The sequence below is a fragment of the Biomphalaria glabrata genome, chromosome 1 (assembly GCF_947242115.1).
Source record: "Biomphalaria glabrata chromosome 1, xgBioGlab47.1, whole genome shotgun sequence".
Lineage (NCBI taxonomy): Eukaryota > Metazoa > Mollusca > Gastropoda > Planorbidae > Biomphalaria > Biomphalaria glabrata.
The window spans coordinates 28305701-28324478 of NC_074711.1; the positions used below are offsets into that span (position 1 = coordinate 28305701).

General features: G+C 31.7%; 1 protein-coding gene across 1 annotated transcript in view; it reads left to right on the forward strand.

The window, feature by feature from the left end:
* The window catches only part of LOC106070820 (mucin-19), a 112929-nt gene that overhangs the window by 28262 nt on the left and 65889 nt on the right, over positions 1-18778 (forward strand). The window contains exons 31-46 of the mRNA XM_056044148.1: positions 1036-1155; positions 3765-3872; positions 4376-4402; positions 4525-4778; positions 4903-5038; positions 5209-5250; positions 7424-7656; positions 7925-8069; positions 8786-8875; positions 9613-9950; positions 10044-10089; positions 10224-10271; positions 10412-10548; positions 18041-18137; positions 18268-18521; positions 18663-18711. Of these exons, the coding sequence (XP_055900123.1) occupies positions 1036-1155; positions 3765-3872; positions 4376-4402; positions 4525-4778; positions 4903-5038; positions 5209-5250; positions 7424-7656; positions 7925-8069; positions 8786-8875; positions 9613-9950; positions 10044-10089; positions 10224-10271; positions 10412-10548; positions 18041-18137; positions 18268-18521; positions 18663-18711 (2124 nt within the window). The remainder of the gene's footprint in view (positions 1-1035; positions 1156-3764; positions 3873-4375; positions 4403-4524; positions 4779-4902; positions 5039-5208; positions 5251-7423; positions 7657-7924; positions 8070-8785; positions 8876-9612; positions 9951-10043; positions 10090-10223; positions 10272-10411; positions 10549-18040; positions 18138-18267; positions 18522-18662; positions 18712-18778) is intronic.

Sequence of the window (18778 nt, forward strand, 5' to 3'; positions counted from 1 at the left end):
CTTATAATATTGAACTTGTCATTGAGAGTGAATGTTTGCGATGAGACAAAGATTGCAGAAAAAAATAAAAACATCAAAGTAATCATTCTATGAAATTTAATTTTCAATTCAAGTCCACTAGTTATTTTATTTTAGTTGCTATTACACATTTATATAACAGCATATTGCTTTTATTTAAATGCTTATTGACTTACACTTAAAATATCTACTCATTTGTTGTGTTATGATTATTAGATTTTTCTAGTTGAGGGATGTTGTTGATTTTTAGCCTCTTTTTATTTATTAGTGGTTCTAATGGGAGGGATTCTCAACCTGTGGGTAGTGACCTTATAGGGGGTTGAACGTTGATTTGCCAGAGTCACCTAAGACCATTCAAAATATGGATAGTTTTGTGTATTTCATTGAATTTTTAAAATATTTTTTATTATTGTGCTATATGCAAAATGATTTGAAACATTTTAATAAATAGTTTTAACAGTTCAAAACATGAATTTAAATTTATTATGTCATGGCAGAATCATAGATATATTTTCAATGGTGACATCGTGTCATAATTGTAAAGCAATTTTGTTTATAATTAGTAATAATCCATTGTTATGGAAGGTAATATTTTCATAATCTTAATGTTATCTCCAAAAATAAAAGAAACTATAACAATTTTTTTACTGTAGGAATTTAGGTACGAAGACACCGCACCAATAATTACAAGAAGTAATGGAAAACGATGCTTTAAGGATTAAATGCAACATGCTTAAAAAATCCGACACTGCTATTTTTCTTCTTTTTGAGGAAAATGACATTAAACGAATAAAATAATTTCTTTCAAAGAACATTTGCGCATGCTTAGGACTGAATTTCATTACACTTTCCAAATCTACCTTGCCATAAATTCATTCAGTCAAAGTTGAGACATCACAGAAAGAGTTTACTTAACTCATTCTCATTGTTTGCTATATCTTACAACACTGTTTGCTGTGCTGGATGGGTAATTATAATAATGTCATACATTTGAAGATTCGATGCATTTCTTTGCAGACAAGGAATGTGATGTAGGTGAATTCAAGTGCTCCCACAGTACTTTCTGTATTCCTCAAGACTATGTCTGTGATGGCAACATGGATTGTTGGTATGGTGAAGAAGAGTTCAACTGTACTGGTAAATTATTTTTTTGTTGCTAAGCATTTACCGTGTTGTACACTTCTTTTTTTTATTGGACATAAAGAGTTGTTATCTTTTAGGACTACTTTTATTGGACATAAAGAGTTGTTATCTTTTAGGACTACTTTTATTGGACATAAAGAGTTGTTATCTTTTAGGACTACTTTTATTGGACATAAAGAGTTGTTTTCTTTTAGGACTACTTTTATTGGACATAAAGAGTTGTTATCTTTTAGGACTACTTTTATTGGACATAAAGAGTTGTTATCATTTAGGACTACTTTTATCGGACATAAAGAGTTGTTATCTTTTAGGACTACTTTTATTGGACATAAAGAGTTGTTATCTTTTAGGACTACTTTTATTGGACATAAAGAGTTGTTATCTTTTAGGACTACTTTTATTGGACATAAAGAGTTGTTATCTTTTAGGACTACTTTTATTGGACATAAAGAGTTGTTATCTTTTAGGACTACTTTTATTGGACATAAAGAGTTGTTATCTTTTAGGACTACTTTTATCGGACATAAAGAGTTGTTATCTTTTAGGACTACTTTTATTGGACATAAAGAGTTGTTTATATCTTTTAGGACTACTTGTATCGAACATAAAGAGTTGTTATCTTTTAGGACTACTTTTATTGGACATAAAGAGTTGTTTATATCTTTTAGGACTACTTTTATTGGACATAAAGAGTTGTTATCTTTTTAGGACTACTTTTATTGGACATAAAGAGTTGTTATCTTTTAGGACTACTTTTATTGGACATAAAGAGTTGTTATCTTTTAGGACTACTTTTATTGGACATAAAGAGTTGTTATCTTTTAGGACTACTTTTATTGGACATAAAGGGTTGTTATCTTTTAGGACTACTTTTATTGGACATAAAGAGTTGTTTATATCTTTTAGGACTACTTTTATCGGACATAAAGAGTTGTTATCTTTCAGGACTACTTTTATTGGACATAAAGAGTTGTTTATATCTTTTAGGACTACTTTTATTGGACATAAAGAGTTGTTATCTTTTAGGACTACTTTTATTGGACATAAAGAGTTGTTTATATCTTTTAGGACTACTTTTATTGGACATAAAGAGTTGTTATCTTTTAGGACTACTTTTATTGGACATAAAGAGTTGTTATCTTTTAGGACTACTTTTATTGGACATAAAGAGTTGTTATCTTTTAGGACTACTTTTATTGGACATAAAGAGTTGTTTATATCTTTTAGGACTACTTTTATCGGACATAAAGAGTTGTTATCTTTTAGGACTACTTTTATTGGACATAAAGAGTTGTTTATATCTTTTAGGACTACTTTTATTGGACATAAAGAGTTGTTATCTTTTAGGACTACTTTTATTGGACATAAAGAGTTGTTATCTTTTAGGACTACTTTTATTGGACATAAAGAGTTGTTATCTTTTAGGACTACTTTAATTGGACATAAAGAGTTGTTATCTTTTAGGACTACTTTTATTGGACATAAAGAGTTGTTATCTTTTAGGACTACTTTTATTGGACATAAAGGGTTGTTATCTTTTAGGACTACTTTTATTGGACATAAAGAGTTGTTTTCTTTTAGGACTACTTTTATTGGACATAAAGAGTTGTTTATATCTTTTAGGACTACTTTTATCGGACATAAAGAGTTGTTATCTTTTAGGACTACTTTTATTGGACATAAAGAGTTGTTTATATATTTTAGGACTACTTTTATCGAACATAAAGAGTTGTTATCTTTTAGGACTACTTTTATTGGACATTAAGAGTTGTTTATATCTTTTAGGACTACTTTTATTGGACATAAAGAGTTGTTATCTTTTTAGGACTACTTTTATTGGACATAAAGAGTTGTTATCTTTTAGGACTACTTTTATTGGACATAAAGAGTTGTTATCTTTTAGGACTACTTTTATTGGACATAAAGAGTTGTTATCTTTTAGGACTTCTTTTATTGGACATAAAGGGTTGTTATCTTTTAGGACTACTTTTATTGGACATAAAGAGTTGTTTATATCTTTTAGGACTACTTTTATCGGACATAAAGAGTTGTTATCTTTTAGGACTACTTTTATTGGACATAAAGAGTTGTTTATATCTTTTAGGACTACTTTTATTGGACATAAAGAGTTGTTATCTTTTAGGACTACTTTTATTGGACATAAAGAGTTGTTTATATCTTTTAGGACTACTTTTATTGGACATAAAGAGTTGTTATCTTTTAGGACTACTTTTATTGGACATAAAGAGTTGTTATCTTTTAGGACTACTTTTATTGGACATAAAGAGTTGTTATCTTTTAGGACTACTTTTATTGGACATAAAGAGTTGTTTATATCTTTTAGGACTACTTTTATCGGACATAAAGAGTTGTTATCTTTTAGGACTACTTTTATTGGACATAAAGAGTTGTTATCTTTTAGGACTACTTTTATTGGACATAAAGAGTTGTTATCTTTTAGGACTACTTTTATTGGACATAAAGAGTTGTTATCTTTTAGGACTACTTTTATTGGACATAAAGAGTTGTTATCTTTTAGGACTACTTTTATTGGACATAAAGGGTTGTTTTCTTTTAGGACAACACTTTTTTTTTTCTTTCAGCTTGTCCACACAATGAGACCCACTGTAACCAGACATACTGTATACCTAAAAACTATCATTGTGATGGTCATGATGACTGTGGAGATGGATCAGATGAGATTGGTTGCAGTAAGTGTCAAAGAGATTTAATAATTACTTTATATGTCAATCATTCATTTTATTATTTAATTAAAAAACACATATTTTCTTCAAATAATACATTCTTTACTAACTTTAAGACACTGTGATGTGTCCTAGCTCAAAGTTTGTACAGAGTCATAGGTTTCAAATCATTAAATCTGTCATTTTTATCCCTTTTTTTATTTATGGACTTGGTTTTAACTTTTTATGAAATCAAAATAGGCTTTTTTGTGAAAGGTTTTGCTTGTCTGTAAAGAAAATCTTACTTTTATTCAATGTGTAACCACTACATTATAAGAGACTAATATTTAGCAAAACTTAGTTTTAGCTTTTAGCATAGAAAAGAATAATGTGATTTATCTATTTGCAATTTATAAGACTTTAAAATTTACATACCTTACTTTTGTTCTAATTAAAAGTGAACATTACAAATAATAATATGAATAATAAAAAAAAAATATTTACTTTCATGTTGTTTTTTTTACTTTCAGCCTACCCGTTGACTACAACACCAAAAAGTATAACTTTTTAAAAGTTTTTAAAATTGGTTTATCAAATATATTTATTAGCTTACATCTTTATTGTGATATTTTTCTTTAACTCTTTAAAAATGTACATTATTTTGTTATTCAAATGACAGAATGCTTATATAAAAGTGAAGTAATCAATAAACCTGGAAATGGAATCAGCATAGAATCAACTACTGGTTTCGGAGAAAATGCATTTACTAAAGAGGGAGTGTCTCCTGCGAAAGGTGAACAAATCACCATTACCATTTATGCTGACAAAGATACGCATGCAGCATTGAATAGCATGGTCTTCCGTGTGCTCAATGCTAATGGGACAATCTATAGAGTGATTATCACCACACCAGAGGGTACTCTTCTAATTCAGGTATGCTTGCATCTAGTTGCAATGAATAGTTTTTAATGGTAGAATGATCAGCAAAAAAAAAAGGTCTGTCCAGGTTCAGATTTAAATACATCATGACTTTGACCATTGGTTGGTTTCTTTGCAGGAGTCTCCAGTTATTGGTGATCAAGTTACCATTATTCCTGAAATTGAAGGGAATAAGGGGTTATTTGAGAAAATAGCTATAACAGCCAGTGGCACTATTGCAGGCCTATCTCTGGATATCTGTTATGAACCTTTAGGTAATGAGCACATATATCGTTCAAGTAGTTTATAAGGATATTAATGATAATTTGTAATAGTAATAATAATAATAATCATCTTTATTATCCATACTGAAATTTCTTACAAGTTAGGCCTATACATTACAAAGTCATCATTTATTAATTTTATCTTTTATTTCCCAATGTAGTCACTCCTAGTGAGACCACTCCAGAGACTACAACAACACCAGGTAGACTTATTATTATTAAGAGTTTTTAAAGTAATGTTCTTTACATATTTTAATAAAATTTGTTAGTATTTTCTAAATATTTATCAACATCAGACCCAAAAAGGGATTAGAAGTTTAACGTAATAGTAACAAGAAAATATAAATAATACTTTTAAAAAAAAAAAGCTAATATTAATTTTAGTCATATCAATTGGTTTGGATCAGTCATGTAATAAAATTTTTGATAGATCTAGATGAACAATTATAAATATGCGCTTCTTCTTCTTCCTTGTTTTCATTATTATGTTGGAGCATTCAGATGACTAGACCACAACATGAGATGAACTGCGCACTGGTTTCCAAATCAGGGCGCTCTCTATATAGTTTTTCTTTCTATAGGGGTGTTTTGGGGCCAGTATCTTGTTTGGGAATCTTGGTAAAGAATGCAGTTTTGAAGGACTTGGTCAGAATTCTTTGGTGACACTCCACATGGGAAGATTTCACTGGTTCCAATTTTGAGTCTGGTGCTGGGATGATTTGCTAGCATTGTAGATGCTAGTTCTAGTGCTTCCCTTACTGCTCTGTGGCTGTCAGAGAGCTCTCCAGTTGCAACATATTTTTCTAGTTTTTCTCCATCTGGCCATTCGATGAATATTCCAGCTCCTCTATTTTGTGGTGGCTTTATGAGATTAACTTTCTGCCTAAACTCTGATGTACTGATTTTTAGAGTAAGGAGTTTGTAGAAAAGAGTTCACTATTTCCTTGAGCTCTGTTGGAATGTTGTCAGATTTTTTGTTTATATTTTCAATAAGGTCTCTTAAAGTAGGAAAAGAGCTTTGGTCACAGGGTGGAGATTCATAGTGTTGTTTCGTGGATGCCAGAATATTTTTTTTAAGTTGATGTTTCTTTTTTAGGTTTAGATACCTGTTTGAAATTAGTCATTTAACATGGTTTTAAGTACCAGTTTTGTGGATTTTAGTTTTGAGTGGGTGCCTCTCCAAGGTTTCCATTTTAGTTAATTTGGAAAGGAATTTTATTTCTCTTCTTTCATCCAGATAGATCAGGGCAGCGGTTTCCTCCATATCTCTTATGGGTGTTGTTTTGATTGCTCCTGTCATTATCCTTAGACCAATGTTTTGAACCTTGTCTATTTTTCTTAGGTTGGTTTGGATGGTTAGCCCTACGCTGTGGCACCATATTCTACAACAGGTCTTATGTAACTTGTATGTCTTTTTCAGAATGTTATGATTAGCTCCCCAGTCTGTGCCAGATATTTTTTTTTATAAGGGATAGTACCTTTACTCTGTGTTTTTTCTATTTGGTTTCTCCAGGTTAATATTGGGTTATAAGTGACTCCATGATATGTAGGGCTATCATTTTAAATATGTGCGATTAGCTCTATATTTGCCAAAAATTGTTTTTATTTAGCACAATTTCATGCCTTTAGCTTTCTCAATACGCTATGATCTTTTCCCTTGTCTGGACCAGTTGGGAAAGGGGCAGAGGAAAAATTGTTTGAATATTACAGGGATCATTTTTTATTTTTAAATGCATTTATAAAAAAAAAAGTTGAACAAACTGGATTCAAACTTGAGGGCTCTCGCCCCCTCAAGCCAATGTAGTTACCACTGTACTAGAGAATAGCTTATGAAAAAAGGTTTTATAGTTATCAGTTGTTAGTTTCAAACTTAAAGCAATGTATAGAAGGGACTAATTCAACTTATATACAACTTTCCCTTATTTGAGATACCAAACAAAACAATTAATTACCAATAGTTAATTAAATAATTGATGAATTTTAACTTGTTCTCTCCATAATTATTCTCCATGTTCCAATGGAATTCATTTTGCTTATTAGCATTTTTCTACACTGCTATGATTAAGCTTGAATAACTTTTTTGTTTTAATCAGAAAATGTTTTAATTTGGTATAGAATTAAATTAAATGGATGCTCTTTATATATAACACAAATTAAAGTTTATTACATCAAACATTAATTTAATGAGGTCAAATCAACATTGATAATATCAATTAGGAGAGAAAGAGTTAAAAATTGATTTTTGTTTTGCTAGGCAAAATTTCAGCTTGATAAATAACGTGTACAAAACTTTTACCAGACAGAGAAACAGAGTGAGTTTGAAAAAAAAAAGATTTTGAGCAGATTTTTATTCTTATTTATTTCAATGTTCATTAGCATTGGAGTGTGATGAAGGATCTCAGCCTCTGACAGATGAATACTTTGGACCATCTTCAATACCCACTGATGGTGTTTTCAGAACAGATGAAAATGGAAACATTAGGTTGTTATTGAACCCCTCATCTAATGTTGAACTAGATGTGCTATTTGGAATAACGTTGGATATATCCAGAACAAATTTTGCAGAAATTGCCATATATAAAAGAGACGGAACTAAATTTTTAGAAACGGTAATATACAATATTTAATATAATGAAGTTCAATGGATTAATTATTTAATTAATTATGGATTATTGATTTATTGTATAATTTTATAATGCTTTGTTTATGAGGATAACATGTTATTTTTGCATTTTCTCTTACCTACATCATTAGTCCACAGGTCTAAAGAAATTCTTCTAAATGAATAGTCTTTAGAATTCACATTTAGTTTGTTTATTTAAAAAAAAATACAACAAACATAAAATGACTCTTGTTCTTAAATATATTTATTTTTAGATCAATACAGCTGGTAAATCTTCTCTGTATTACCCAATTGAAAATGGGATCAACATTAAGTCTGTTGAAATAAAATTAGATGTTGATAGATCAAATCCAGATGCAGCATCTGCAAAATATGTAGGAGCAGAAGGATGTGCCAGACGTAAGTGTTTGTCTTGCATTAGCATTAAAAGATAAATAACAAAATCCTGTTTACAATAAAAAAAAATAAAACAAATCAAATATGAAATAAGTAAGCACTGTATACATTTTAATGTCTTTCTAATACCACTTTTATCATGTTAGAAGAGGGGGTTTAAATATGTCATTATTAAAAACATTTTGCTAAAATGTACACATTTCTTATCTTTTTGCAACTGTAACATAAATTCCTTGCACCCATTTCATTGTAGTTGTAGTCATCCTTGTATAAAACCAACTTCATTTACTTTAAAGTTTGTAAAAATATATCTTAAATAAAGTAATTAAGTCCAAATGTGCCAAATTAATATCAGATCTGGTCTTGGAAGTAATTAATGTGAAAAACTGCTCTAAAATGTTTGGGATTTTTGTTTTCTTGTTAAGTATCCCCATAAAGCAAAACATTGAAATAATTTTCATTTAAATTTGGGAAGATTAAATAGTCTAAAATTAATAAAGTCCTCATTAAAATTAGAATTCAATCCAATGTTTGTTATCACATTCAGCTTCTCTTTATTACTTATTACAATTAATATTTCAATCTTTCAAACATCAACACATATTTAGTATTGCAACAGATCTTGGAGACTGTTTAGATGTCTGATGTAATAGTGTTGAAAGAAATGATAATTCTTAATGCCACATTTCATCAATGATGTTTGTTTTCTGTGATAACAGCTAAGAAATGTACATCTGGATACTGCAAAGGTGAATGTTTGGACCAGTATGATAATTTATGCTCTTCACCTTGTCCACCTTTGGCATGTGGTAAGTAATATCAATTAGTCTGTGGACAATTACAAGCACATTTTTTGTTTAAAAAAAAACAATATAAGGTGCAAAACATTGATAAAAATCACTAAGCATTATTAAAAAAATGAATGTGTTTTATGTTTTTCATTAATCTTTTATGGCATTAGCTTAAGGACACTGGTAAGGGGTTTCAGATGGGTAGCTCTTGGAAAGAGAAAGCCTTTTTTTTTTCTCAAATTTCATAACTTTTTTCCTCTTGGTTGTACCAAAGAGAGCAAGTAGAAACACATTAGCCTGTATGTAGATTGATGTTGATCCACACACCTTGCCTTTGTACCCATTGCACAGCAATGCTTTTCTAAACTAATTCTGGAAGTATTTATTTCACTAACAAAATTGGAAATGTTGAGGAAATGCTATTTAATGTGTTGTTTTAAGTTTCTTTCAATTGGTATATTTTTATGAACTGTGCTTTTAAAAAAAAAAAAAAAAATTACTTTTTTTTTTACATTTTGAAATAATTAATTATACTAAAAAAAAAATAAATACATAGTAATTATATCACACAAATCCTGATTTGGAATTGTTTTGGATATTTTTTTGCATATTTTAATATTAATCTTGACATTTAATAAAAAATTTAAGTGAAAAGAAATCGCAAGTAAATATATAATATTTTTGTGTGTGCAATATTTGACTTTTAAGCAAATAAAATGATAAACAAAATTTAAAATGTGTCATTATATTTATAGCTACAACTCCAAGTACAACCATATCAACTATAAAGACAACACCAGTAACTGAAACAACAGTGACTGAAATAACAGAAACTACAGCCACTGAATCAACATCCATGCCAACAGTATCTACATCGACTGGAACTGCCACAACTTCTGGGACTGCACCAACAACTGTTACACTTTGTTCCAACTCTATGACATCAGAAGAGGCCAATAGTATATCATCCCCATTTTTAGGCAGTAACTCTGCAAATGACAACCTTCATATAGCCTATATTGATAACAGTGACAAAACACTTCAAACTATTAGTGCATCTCCTGACTCAACTCTTCTGATACCCAGTAATAAGGTACACTTTTGAATTTCATTTACATTATGCTTATGAACAGGAATTTTTATTTTGAACTGATATTCAATTCAACTTCTATATTTTGTTCTTCAGCTCACCTTTGATTCTAAAGATAATTCATTGGTTTATGTTATTTACAGTAAGTTTTAAAGAATTTCTTACAATAACATACAACTTTTTATTTATTAGTAAAAAAAAATTGGAGACATAATCTGCATGTTGATTACAAAATATAAGTAATGTACTGTAACTTTATTTGAATTTTGATTACAGTTGTGCCTATTAACAACAGTTTTCCAAAATTTGGTTATGACATCAAAGGTAAAACTATCTTTGTAATAGTAAAAAAATTGTTAAAATTTGGACTAAAGCAATGTTTACTTTTTTTGGCTCAGTTCAGCTGGGTAAGAAATATATAGTCACATATACTTTTAAAGTTTGAAAATTTTTTTTTTTTTCAGACACATATGATGCTAAAGTGGATGTTTTATACCTATCAAAGAATCAAAAAGCATACATAGTATATGTACATGTATCAGGAACATTAAATTTTGATGCTGCTGCCTTTGGACCCTCTGATTTTGTATACATTCCAAAGGTTACTGAACATTTTTTTTACTCCTTACAAAAACTTTTAAGATTTCAACAAAATAGAAAGGCTTTGGCATATACAGCTACATTTTCATTACAATTTAGTTTTTTACAAAGTTCCTATATCAACTCACTTTGTCTCTTATCTTTATATAATACAGATGTTACTTCAAAAAAGAAGATGATTACATCCAGTGACTTGGCAGAATTTAAGTTATTGGTTAACATGCATGACTAATTGCATAGCGTGTAGGACAAAATCATCTTCTATTTTTGAAGTAACGTCTGTATTATATAAGATAAGATACGTTTATGTCTGATAAAAGTAGTCCTAAAAGAAAACAAATCTTTAACATTTTAGTTTAATGTTCTTATTTTATTTATAGAAATTTCTTTTAAAAACGTTTGATTTTTTGATAGCTTCATCAATATGGGGTTTCCATGACAGTTTTTCATTTATTATAACACATAGGTATTTTGCATTTTTAGTCAGTGTTACTGGTTTACCAGAATAAGATAAGTGGAATTTATTTGTTTTAGTTTTTTATCCCACATACTGCACTAACATAACAATTGTCCACCTGTGGTCAACTTAGATTCTCTTTTCACCTTTACATCTGTTCACTGTAATTGATTTTCTTTTGAATTGGCTTTTGTATGTAAGTGATCTCCAGCTATCTTTTTCTGAATCTGCCTGCAAACAGGTGCTCTCTTCTTTGTCAGTAAAAGCAAGTTGGTACCTAAGCTGGTCTTTCAAGCATTTTTGTTGGACACCTCTCAGCTCACCAAAAAAGACTTCATTTGGTGTACACTCATTCCTCATATGGAATAAATACCCTGCCCTGGCTAACTTTCAGACTATAAGCAGGCACATGCCTCGTTTCATATACTAAGACAAATTTGTACAAATACTCCTTCTTCCCTAGTGCTATCAGAACATGAAATGGGTTGCCTGAACTAGACTGGAAAACCAGTGACTTGGCAGAATTTTAGTCAATGACTAACATGCATGACTAGATGCATAACAGGATGTAAACTTTTTTTTAAAGTAACATCTCTATTGTATAAGATAAGAAGATAAGTTTCTCTATACTGTCCATACTCGCATTCGCAAGATTATTACCGTTTGTAGCGCATCCTTGCCACTTTATATCTATGATGGAGCACAAACATCTTTGGTGAAAACATTCAAGAAATCTTAGTTGCTTTCTGTTTAGTACTTGAATAGGTCAGTTGCAAACACCTTGGCCTTCCATCATATAAGCTTAAGTTCAATCTGAGTTAAGTAGCTCTCTATTAATTTTAAAATTTCTTTTGAAAAGGCAGCATATAAACCTTCTCCCTGTTACCCCGCCTCCCCTCCCCAAAGTGGTTTGCAAAAGTGACTGGACCATAACGCACTTAGCATGCTATAAGCTTGAAAGGAAGACTTAAAAAAGAACTATTTATAAAAATATATCTAATCGCACTAATTTATTATTTTTATTCTAAATTTATTTAAAATTAATTACATGATTAATTAAAAATAAAAATAAGTTATGCAATTTCACTCAAAAAAAGTTTTGTATTTTAAAAGTATTTTGTATATTTTACTTCATAAGTTCTAATAATTTATCTATCTCTATCTATCTATCTATCTATCTATCTATCTATCTATCTATCTATCTATCTATCTATCTATCTATCTATCTATCTATCTATCTAAACTATCTATCTTATCTATCTATCTATCTAATCTTTTTATTTTATCCGAAATCGGATGGCTGCCTGGTAGTGTGGTTTGTGCGCTGGACTGTTGTTTGGATTTATCGATGGTCCTGGGTTTAAACCCTGCCCGCTCCCATCCCCTGTCGTCCTGCGAGAGGTTTGGACTAGGAAGTAAAATATCTTCAACTCTGAAGGAATATCCGAAACATGTAAAACAAACAAACAAACATATCTATCTATATCTATCTAATCTATATAATCTCTCTGTCTAGCTAGCTGTACATACATGGGCATATACTAATTTTTTGCTTTGATTTTGCTTATTTTGGGTGAGATTTTAATACTAAACCATCACTTGCCCCAGCACAGCCAAGGGGTATTTGAGTTTAAAACCCCCTACCAGGGGTTTTTGCAGTTAAATGTTTCTCTTCTATAAAACAAAAACAAAAATATGCAAACGACATCGAAAATTTCAAGAGCACAGTTAAGGAAGATTTTGATTTTCAACCCCCCTCCAAAATTTACGATAAACCCCCTCTTCAATATAAAAAAAAGCAAATTACACACTCTAAAATCTATGATCGTAGCCAAAGAGGTTTTGAGTTTAAACCCCCCTTCAGCGGGGTTTGAAGCTAAAAATACATCTTCAATGTATGAAAAAAGAAAATTGCACACTCAAAATGCTATGAGCGTTGCCAAAAGGGGTTTTGAGTTTACACATCCCTTCAGAGGGGTTTGATGCTAAAAAAATACCTCTTCAATATAAAAAAAGCAAATTACACACTAAAATTATTTGAGCGTATCCAAGCCAATTGAGGGTTTTGAGTTTAAATCCCTCTCCCACAGATGTTTTTTTTTTAAGTTTACCCCCCCCCCCCCAGATGGTTTTGAGTTTAAAATCCCCCTACAGAACGTTTTGAGGTGGAAAACCTCTATCAATATTATTCTAAAACAAACTACAGTTACTAAATACTATGACCGTAGCTAAATGGGTTTTTGAATTAAAAAAAAACAACTCCAGAGATTTTTTAGTTTAAAACCCCAACAGATGATTTTGACGATAAAACTTCCCTTTTCAATATAAAATTCAAAGCAAACTACTGTCACTTAATTCCAAGAGCGTATTCAAGAGAGGTTACACATTTGGCAGGGTTCCATTAATAAAATGCAGTGAATAGTCATCTGCCGAAATTGAAAAACATTAAATGTGGCTCAACAAAGATAGCTTTGACAGATCTTAAAAGAGTCACTTATAGAGAAATCCTCATTTTTCAGCAGTTCCTCACAAATGTTTTCATCAATCTTGGTATGGAAACATCGACCTTCAGATGACGACATTGGGCACTCTTGTCGAGAAAATTTATCAGCATTCTAACGAGTTCGTGCTTCACTGGCAAAGTTTTACATTTTCAAGCATCTTTTTACAGATGGGTTAGGGCTTTTTCCAGAGCTTCTTCAGAGATGACCAGGTTCATTACAGTACAGCAATATTCACATGTTCTTCTTACAACAGCAACTGACTTTGGGTTTGTACGATGCCTTTTGAGTTTGATCTTCTTGTACAGTTTTATTTGTACAGTTCTATCTCAGATGGTTACTCACTTCACAGTTCTGGCATCTTACACTAGTTCTGTCCTTCTTGCTTCTGACTTGATTATCGTTCTTCTAAAACCTCCGATATACTTCATCAAACCTATTCTAATGAGGAATGTTCTTAGATTATTCTTTAGTGGCTTCACACTTTCAACTGATTCGTAAGACTTTCTTCTTTGGTTTATGGTCCCGGACAGAATCTTTCTAAAAACATGGGCTGTGGAGTTTCATTAGTGCAGGTGGGAGTCTATCAGTGGGAGAAGTGGTGGGCTTGTTTTCTAACAACATGGGCTATGGAGTCTCATAAATGCAGGTGGGGGTCTATCAGTGGGAGAAGGGGTGGGTTTGTATCTTGATCTTGTTGGAGCCATCCACGTTGCACTCTGCATATGTCGCTTTCTCCGCCTCCTCAATTTGATATTTCTTTGGTTGCGTTGATGTCGTTGTCGTTGTCTTGCTTTCCTGTCGAACAATGCTGATGGCAGCGACTTAGCACATAGGAAGGCATTGCATTTCATAGCTGTAGTCATCAAGACTGTAGATCTAACAAGTTGCTTCAGCATTATTCTTCGATATGTGCTTTGCGAATGATCTGCAAGTCCACTTGAAGGCAAGTTGTCAAACAGGTTAGCACCTTCATCCGAGTCTGGATGACTCGACTGTGGGACAGGTTGATAACATTCAACGTGCAAAGGTCTATCAACTTCAGCATCAGTTTCTATTGTCATTCCTTGACTATCACCAGGGCTTCTCGCGCCTACCTTGACAGCTGAACAAGCTTCTGTTAAGTCTAGAGCTTGTTGGTATGTTTCTTGGCATTCACAGTCTTCTTGCATAGCTACGTAGGTACAGTTCTTGTCAAACGCATGGGTGCAATAATCAAGCTTCGAGTTCCTCTCGTAGACACTGGCAGATAGACAGAAGTCTTTAAGGCCCACAGCAACAGGCTTGGACGCAGACCCAACGTTGTCTTGATCTGTTTGGCTGTTTGAGGTACTCATATCAGGTTTATCTGTAGCTAAAGCTTCGGTCAAACTATAGGTCTCTCCTGTTGTTTCTTCATCGGTCTCATTCTGCTTTTCGTTAAAATAGTAACAGCTACCGTCTCTTTTCATTTCTTGTTGGCCACATTCGTTTGGTTTGCTATCACAGTCACAGACAGCACAGCCATCACCAGCATCTTTATCGCAATTGTCTGTATCGCCACATAGTTGGTTGGACAATTGTTCTCTGTTCATCAATGGTGTAGCTCTTTGATCTGTCGACTCAATCTGATACTGCTGAGTGTTCAGCAGCTCGTTAATCATGATTCTAGTTTGATCTTTTATCGTATTTGTTTGTTCTTCTGTCTTGTTGGGCGTGGTAGGTATTTGTTCATTCTCATTCATGGCTTTGATCAAATGGTTAAATGAAGAAAATCTGGTGTTGATTTCTGATTCTATCTCCTTAATGCTCTCTTTCACCGAGTTCATTTTGTATTGCAAAGTTCTCAGGAGCTCCATCGTATTAGGTTTGATTTCAAATTGGCAAGTGTCCGGATTCTCATCTTCCTCCTACAGGGCTTGTCTGAGACGTGCCGTTAGCGTTTCCTTATTTCCGTTAAGCTGTAGACCTCTTTCTCGAAGCTCTTGTCTAAGTTCTTTCATGTCAAGTTCATTAAGAAGTTTGGTGGAACACATTCTAGCCAGAAAGATCCCACTTCTGACACCAATTGTTACGTATTTCTGAATCTTCTGGCTAGATGTATTAGTTGACACACAAATAAAAACACTGCAAAGAACTTGACGACTTAACTTTCAGTTTCATATAACTTTAATGACTATTAACTCTAACAATTCGTTACTGTAACACGTAGCGTAGAAGACTGTACAATATCTGTCAGTTTACAGTTAGCTATACTTCGTTGCAATTCATCTCTTCACTTCGTTGCAATTCATCTCTTCTCAACTTGCATCGAGCCGTATTCCACAGAACAGACCAACGACACACTTCCCAGTGTCGCTCCAGGTCTCCCTAAGCTGAACCAAGTCGTATTCAAGTCTACCAAATCAGAGCCGTACACGTCTTACATCGATTGTATCGACTGTAACGGCTCAAGTCCACTGTAGTACGCTGTATAGACTTTAACGACAGTAGTCCACTCCAGTTAACTCTACCCTAGTTAACTTGCATCGAGTCGTACACATCTCTCTTCTACTGTCTCGCACAGTAGACAACAGTACCGATGACTCACTCACGACTCCATACGACTGACTTTCACATTAACTCTCTGGCTTATATAGAGTCCCTAATCGCTTGTCCAAAGTTGCACAAACACTGCTAGTATCACCTGGAACAACAAGTGAGGAAAGGTCACATCCTGTACTTGTTTTTACATGCAGATTCCAAAGAACACCTGCTGCAGTGTCATCAAGCCCGGGTCACACGTACTGGCCTCTATCTGTCACTGTTCATTAGTAACTGTCCCCCTACTTAGATCTGTTTGTCCCCTGGAACAACACGTGAGGACACGTCACATCCTGTCTTTGTTTGTACATGTAGATTCCAGAGAACACTCTCTGCTGTGTCATCTCACCGGGGTCATACGTTGACCTCTACATATCACTGTTCATTTGTAACAATATATATATGTAAATATATATATATATATATATATATATATATATATATATATATATATATATAATATTCACCATATTAAGAAGAAAACATTTTAAGTGAAATACGTTTTTACAGGTCACACAACTCAAATGCCCCTCAGAATAGGAACAAAGATAAATATTAATTTTTAAATAGGATCATAAAATTGTGTACATTTTATCATTGTTTCAATATCTAATTTTACAGTTTCAGCTCATTAGCTAATACCCATCTAATGCTATCATTAAGCCTTAAGAAGTTGCTGTAAACTAAGCAAAACAGTTTGTCCTTTACACTCTAAATTATGCTTCACTGGAATTCATATACTTTTCTTGAATTGAACTTATGCATCATCAATGTGTGGCTTGATTCATTATTACTATTATTTTCTCACTTGCACACCCTTGCACACCCTACTAATTGTCCCAAACCTATAAACTATTATCTATTTAGGTTTTTTAACATCAGTAATAGCTTTAGTATCTGGTAAAAAAAAAGCCTTGCTCGGTTGAATGATTTGTCAAAGAAAGTTAATCTTTTATCAGAACTCAGTTTGGAAACAATTTTGTAATGATGAAATTGAGCAGTTGGGAAGTGACATTTAATTCTAAGGATTGCTGTATATTTATACAGCTACATTGCCCATTTAAGAGTATAGAATATTTTAGAACATCCATCTCACATCTCTTATAAATAAATACTACTTTAACTTTTTTTTAGCTTTGTTACTTAAGCTTCATGAAGATATCTCAATAACAGGTAGAGATAAGTCAATACTCTAAAACAATTGCTAAATAATATTAAAATAAATTAAAAAGATAACAATTAGAAAAACACATTTATGTAGATAATTTTCAAACTCTATTGATTTATTATTTTTAGATATAAAAGATGTAGACATTCTTCTTATCATCCTATACCTCTCTATTTTAAAATCCTTCTAAAGATTGTAAATAAAATCTTTATAAAATAACTAAGCAAATTTACTTTTATAAATTAAAGTTATATCTAAAATATCTGAATTTTGTTCTATGACATTTCTTTTTACCCAAAAGACAATGAAAAAACCATTACACAACTATACTGTTCTTTATTGGTACTGGTGATGTTGACGATGACTTCCAAGATGTCTTGTTTTATACTCGAGTTTCAAATGTTTTTTTTAAATCTACCATCACACTATCAAAGAAATAACAGATTAAACTAACTTCTGCAGATTAGTCTATTGAATTATATCCTATCCATTTTTCCCCACAACCTAATTCAGTCATCACTGTCTATCATGTTTTGGAAATGCAAGTGAACCAAATTACAAAAGAATTGAAGTTTTGTGACTAAACAATAAAAAGAAAAAAGTTAGGATTACATTAAAATTTATAGATACGAAAATTAATTTTTTGAGCTCTAAACTTTTCTCTTTAAATTGAGTATGTAAATTAATGTAAATGTCTAATCCTAAATAAAAAAATAGAAATTTTAAAAACAAAATACTGTATAATTAAATGTTACCAATACATGTTTTCTAACTTAGCACTATAACCTCTCACATTATTTTACAGCAACTAAACTCTGTGACAGTTAATGATCTTCAGAGTCAGAGTATTATATTCATTGGAACTGATAAACCAAATGATTTAAAATTTGAATCATGTAGAGGTAAGAAAAATGTCAATTATTTCAAATTTATTTTTGTTCAAAAATTTTGGCATTAAATTATTAAGTCAGTAATTATTATTAATTAAAAAAATAATAGTTTAACAGTAATTAAACCAAATATCTTTATAAGAACAACCACAAGGATCAGAGCCAACAGGAGTGTCTGAAAGCACACCATCACCACCAGCAGAAGAAACAACAACTGCTGGACCTTGTGGTGTATCCATGACACGTCAACCAGTTGATAGCAAATTTAACCCTGTCACAACCAACTTACCAAGCTCTGAAGATATTCCCCAAATTGGTGTCATTGATAATTCTCGTGGAAAGCTCCAAACTATTGACTTACCTAATGGAGGCCAAGTGTTGGTTCCTGTAGATGAGGTTAGTTTAGCTTTTAATATATATGTACATAATAGTGATACTTGAACAAAATGTTTTTTTAAAGCTCAAAAAGCTTTCTAGTTTTAAAAAAAATAAAATTATTTATTTTTGACATGCTATTACATTTCTTTTTTATTACAGAGAACTTTTAATCCTGTTGAGGAATCCAAACCAATATACTTTACATATCGTAAGTTGAGTCTTTTTGAAAAATATTTTTTTTTTTAGAAAAAGAGCAGCTAGCTGTATTTAAGATA